Genomic DNA, 5,420 nt, shown 5'->3' on the forward strand with positions numbered 1-5,420 from the left:
TTCTAATTCCCTACGCTATGTATAAACGTTGATTTTCCAACGGATTTCGAGCTTCTTGGGTCTAGTTGAACATTCCCTGCAAGTTTCAACCAATTCGAATCAGTGGAACTATGTTTTTCATATACCACATCGGACTTGTGAACTTTGAACTTTGAACTAATGAACTTTTACTAATTATGCTAATTAAGCTAATTAATTATCGAAAACGCCAAAATGTCACCTCTTGTAGTACTATGGACCCCATGACCCATGACCCCCAATGCATAAACGTATACGTATGTACTGTGTATGTTTCCCACCACACTAGTCCAAATAGCCCTTAATAGCCCTGTAGATATTATTTGTAGCTTACACTGGTGTTCATTGCTTTTCAGAACCACCAGCCACCGCCATGCCTAAACGAATTCACAAGTCTGTGAAATACATCGAAGATGATGATTCCGACGATGACTTTGTCCCCCCTGCACGTGGTGATGAGGTTGAGACCTCTGGCCAGGAAGACCAGCCCCCTAAAAAAAAATCTCGAAGGCCCAATCGCAAGAAAAAGGACACGAAAGGCAAATACGGGTTCATTATCACGTGCAACGACAAGGGTTCGAGCTGCCGCGATATACATGACTGTCTGTTTGAGTGTGTTCGAAACAAGAAAAAACCAAGTATGGGCAGGAAGGGTGCTCACCGATGGGATTACGACGTGAGGCAGACTGTCTATGCAGTCATGCGTGACCGAGAGGACAATTTCTCTATACAGTTTATTCACGTTCCTCACCTCTGCCGAAAACAAGACACCTTGTGTTGGAAAGATCTCATCATGGTGACACAAGACGATGAACCTGCCGTCTGGGAGCATTATTCCAATGTTCTAACGAAAGAAATTCAGACGCATATGAAGAAAAAGATGAAGCCCACGACCGGTATGATGCGCGAAATGATCTGCGAACACTACACCGGGTTTACTCTGGCTCATGAGAAAAACGTCCCGAAAAATCTGCACTCGTCCACCTCGTACCAGTGTGGTGACAACATTGGTAAAATCTTTGCAAAACGTGTCCGCATTGGTGCCGTGTTGGAAAATACCAGGCGCATCAAGAGATTGGAAAAGAACGTCTCAACTGTTGTACGGCACATTCAAGATACCACGAACACTACCGTTGACAACATTATCGAACCAAAAGTTCAAAGTGACTCTGACCACGAATCCGAAACAGCAACAGACAATGATATTTCGAATTACGTTGACACCACAACAGCATATGTCCCAAATAATTCGAATGTTCAAGAACTATTACAGCAGCCCAAACCTGGTACGTCGGCAGCCTCCGAAGCAGATGCTATTCCAATACCGATTACAGAATCAGCACCAGCTCCAGCACCGGAACAAGGTCAAGGACCAGCGCCAATTCCAGCCACAGTATCATATCTCGAAATTCCTGGTTCTGTGGTATTGTCTGTACCCGAACCCAAGACCCAGCATCAGCAGCATTTCTATCAGCTCCAACAGAACCAGTCTTTCCAACAGCAACCAGCCCACAATGCTTATCAACAATACCCAGTCTACCCGTACCAACACCTTCACCATCCTCAACAAGCCTACCCAGCCAACTTCCAACAGCATCACCAATCACAGCTAGATCCACAACAACCGTATCCAGACTTACCTCAATACGACTACAACTATATGGAACTTTCGACTATCAACATGTTCTCATTAAGAGACATGTTAGAGGACAATTCTACGTTCATGTTGGGTACCACGTTTACCAACGCCACAATAGTTCCAGAGAACGCCACCAACACATTCGACCAACCGAAAACCAAGGACGACCTCCTTGATGAAATCTTTGATGAACTGGTCGCCACAGAGTCTAGGCAGGTTGAAAATCCGGCAGCAGGTGAAAATCGTGAAGAACTGAACACACCACCACCAATGACTTGTAACCAAAATGGAGAAGTAGATCTTCTTGCCACAGCTGTAATCGCAGCTGAACTTGATCTATCCATGCGAACAGCCGAATTTGACGCCATCAACCCCCCACCAATCATGGAAAGACTCAATGTTGGAAAACCGAAGAAAGTCGAGCCCGAACCCGAACCCGAACCCAAACAGCCACAGTCACCACCCCAGATTTTCGGAGAAGATGCCCTGGATATGATGTTATCTAACAATATGGATGATGACAACGACTACGAGTTATTTGGCAACACGTGTGAGACAGAAATGGATGATGATCCTTTATTTGCCGACGAAGCACCTCCTCCCCTGTTGATACCGTTCGTCAAAAAGGATACTCTACCCCCAGCACCAGTACAGAAGTCACCTAAGCCATCATCCATCATCAGAGAAGAGTGTAGCCGCAAACCTACCATCCCGAAGAAGTCTGTCGCCAAGCAGCCACCACCACCATCCATCAAACCAACAACGAAGTCCACAACGAAGCCAGCCAGCAACAAACCAACGAAACCGAAGATCAACACCAAGAGCACCGGGAGATTCACTCAGTCAGGTAAATATAAAAATATCTTGAATCTGTTCGTGTTTCGGGAAGTTAGACAAATATGCCGTTTGTCGCGATCCATCTCCAGGAAGTTATAAAAATTGTACCCGTTTGTCGCGGCCCATCTCTGATTATGTTTCGGGAAGTTATAAAAATTGTACCGATTTGGACCCATCCATAAAGGCGGCGATCGAGGTCTAGCGAAGAATTATAGGCCTATCGCACTGACTTCCCACATAATCAAGCTATTTGAAAAGGTGCTTCGTAAGCACATAGTGACCTTTATTGAAACAAATAACTTGTTCAACGATAGTCAACATGGATTGACATTTTACCCGACACATAATTGGACTTGAAGGGAAAGACTACTGGGAATGTTTAAATTGCCTTAGATTATATTCACTGGAAAGGCGTCGAGAAAGATATCGTATTATCTATACATTGAAAATTCTAGAAGGACTAGTTCCCACTGTGGGAGACATGTCAGAAAAATGGAATGATAGACGCGGACGATTTTGCAAGGTCCCTGGATTAAAGCCAAAATCGGAAACTAAACTGAAGAACATTCGTGAATCAAGTTTTACTGTTCGGGGACCGCGACTATTCAATATTCTGCCGATTAACATTAGAGGGCTCAGCAAATGCCCGTTGGAATATTTCAAACATGAACTAGATTCGTTTCCGAAAACTATTCCGGATAAACATCGAGTACCTGGCTATACTGCGTTCCTGTTATCTAACTCTCTACTGGACTTATGTTCTTAAACTTTTCTTGTTGGCATTGGTGGCTATTTCATAGCACCTTGGATTATGATATCCTAAATATAATACTCAATACTCAATACTCAATACTCGATTTGTTGCGGTCCGTTTCTGGTTATGTTTCAGGAAGTTAGAACTGATACCGTATTGTATTCTAAGACGTTTTCACATTTTATATTTTCAGAATTTATGGAGGCAAAGAGGACTTACCATCAGAAGTTCCGAAGTGTGTGGAAATTCGACAACGGGTCCTTCGTCACCTCGCAAGCTGATGCCAAGCCTCTATTGCCTGCCTCTGCTATATACTGCACGGATAACACGGTTATCGGCATGCTACGTGACAGCATCAGCAACCTTGGCCTGGAGGACGATGTCTACTTAGCGTCACCTACCGAATTCTACAAGTGGGAGAAAATGGGAAAGTCCAGCTTTAAGGTAAGATGATAACCCACCCAACACCAACATTAATATAATTTTTTCTTTCAGTTTTTATGTAAAATTTCACAAGTCCAAAATCTGTCCAAAAATCTATCCCAATTCAGGAAGTTTGGACTTGGAAAATTCTCATTCACTCAAAATATCCCTTTCTTTAATATTTTTTCAGCCTGTAAACAGTTGGTTGTCACACCAAAAAAGGTACAGCGTCATGCCATGCCGCGTGACTTTCAACCAGGACATCAACAACACTGTATTTAAACACTGGGTTCTTCTTATATCGGATTCGAAACGGAAGGAGGTCCGTATCTTCGACAGCCTTCTCGAAGATACGGCGGATTGGATATACCCACTTCTGAAAAAATACACCAATTACGACCTCTCAGAATGGAACTTGAGACCACACGATGACCAATCGTACTATCTGTTCAGGCAGTCCGACGGTCATTCGTGTGGTGTGTATGTGGCCATGAACTTTGATTGTTATATGCGCTTCAAGATTCATGGCGAACGTGTCTCTGATATTCGAAAGGACATAACCGATCTCGTGGAGTACAAGAAGCAAAAGTTCGTTGCTTTTATGAAACGTGTGCAAATAATTACGCAGACGTGTTGCATAAAAAACGTTGGAGGTCGTCCACGTGCTCCACGTAAGGATATTACGAACTGTGATGATGATGATGATGATGATGACTGTATTTTTGTCTCTGAAACGAAATCCGAATCTGATTCCGAATCGAAAGACTCTCCTCTGAAAACACCACCACCACCACCACCACCATTGGATTTTTATAGTGTTCCAGCCGATTTGCTGGATAGTGACTGCGAATCTGAGCCAGAGTTTGTTAAAAACATTGGGGTAACCCTGACTCCACCACCGCCCGTTTTTGACGACGATCTGCCAGATATCAAACCAATTAAATCTAAGAGAAATACACTGACGAAACGAAAATGTGCTGATTGCCCGCCTACCCCTGTTGACGCAAAGAAACCGAAAAGGGGATGTAAAAACTAACTTTGAAATTGTGAATACATCGTGAATTGAACTGAACTCTGAACTTTGTGCATATTTGAGATGAATTTGAACTTGCCTTGCCAAATGTTGCTCTAGATATTGGTGCCACCACATCATTCATCCTGTCATTTCGAAATATTGTGTTGGTACCAACATCAAGAGCACTTGGATGATTGGAAGTTATGAGATTTGATAAGTGTGTTGTTCTAACTTCCGGATTTATATTTGTACGTATGACTTATGAATCGTTGATTGTAATAAAATATAGTATAGTATAGTATAATATAATAAAGTGTCGTGTCTTGTAAATCCAATTTTCAATTGTAATTTTGTCAGAATATTGAAAATGTACAAGTCCCATTTTTATTCAACTCAATTTCATTAAATTTATAACATGTTTGTTCAAGGTATAAATAAAAAATAGCATTTGTAACCTAATTAATTCTTTGAGTTATTATTCTATATATCGTTGTTTGTGTAATATTGCCACTTTGAGGCGGCAAATGAGACCGCCGTATGTGGTTACAATGGAGGAAGTGAGTTGGCAGCTTCGGAATCATCATGCAGTGAATCATTTTAGACAGTTTGGTATCGAAGCAGATGCTAAGTATTTGAAAATTGCACGAAAATTGTATAAATACAAAGCAGATGAATTCATTTGGAGGATGCTGTGGACGTGTTAAATAACTACGTGAAAGCAAAGTCTCTGTATA

At 42.2% G+C, this 5,420-nt stretch overlaps 1 protein-coding gene across 1 annotated transcript; it reads left to right on the forward strand.

Annotated features, from left to right (window-relative positions):
• The first annotated feature begins 391 nt into the window (after positions 1-391).
• LOC141914505 (uncharacterized) lies at positions 392-4,707 on the forward strand. The gene is made up of 3 exons (XM_074805724.1): positions 392-2,504; positions 3,442-3,692; positions 3,862-4,707. Exons 1-3 carry the CDS (start codon positions 392-394, stop codon positions 4,705-4,707), a joined length of 3,210 nt encoding a protein of 1,069 aa, XP_074661825.1.
• The last annotated feature ends 713 nt before the right edge of the window (positions 4,708-5,420 follow it).

This window comes from Tubulanus polymorphus, unplaced genomic scaffold (genome assembly GCF_964204645.1).
Source record: "Tubulanus polymorphus unplaced genomic scaffold, tnTubPoly1.2 scaffold_33, whole genome shotgun sequence".
Classification (NCBI taxonomy): Eukaryota; Metazoa; Nemertea; class Palaeonemertea; order Tubulaniformes; family Tubulanidae; genus Tubulanus; species Tubulanus polymorphus.

Excerpts from the sequence above, each read along its gene's own strand:
- LOC141914505 (XM_074805724.1), top strand. The coding sequence starts at position 392 with ATGCCTAAACGAATTCACAAGTCTGTGAAATACATCGAAGATGATGAT. Across the intron at positions 2,505-3,441 it reads CGGGAGATTCACTCAGTCAG|AATTTATGGAGGCAAAGAGG; the intron begins GTAAATATAAAA and ends TTATATTTTCAG. Across the intron at positions 3,693-3,861 it reads TGGGAAAGTCCAGCTTTAAG|CCTGTAAACAGTTGGTTGTC; the intron begins GTAAGATGATAA and ends ATATTTTTTCAG.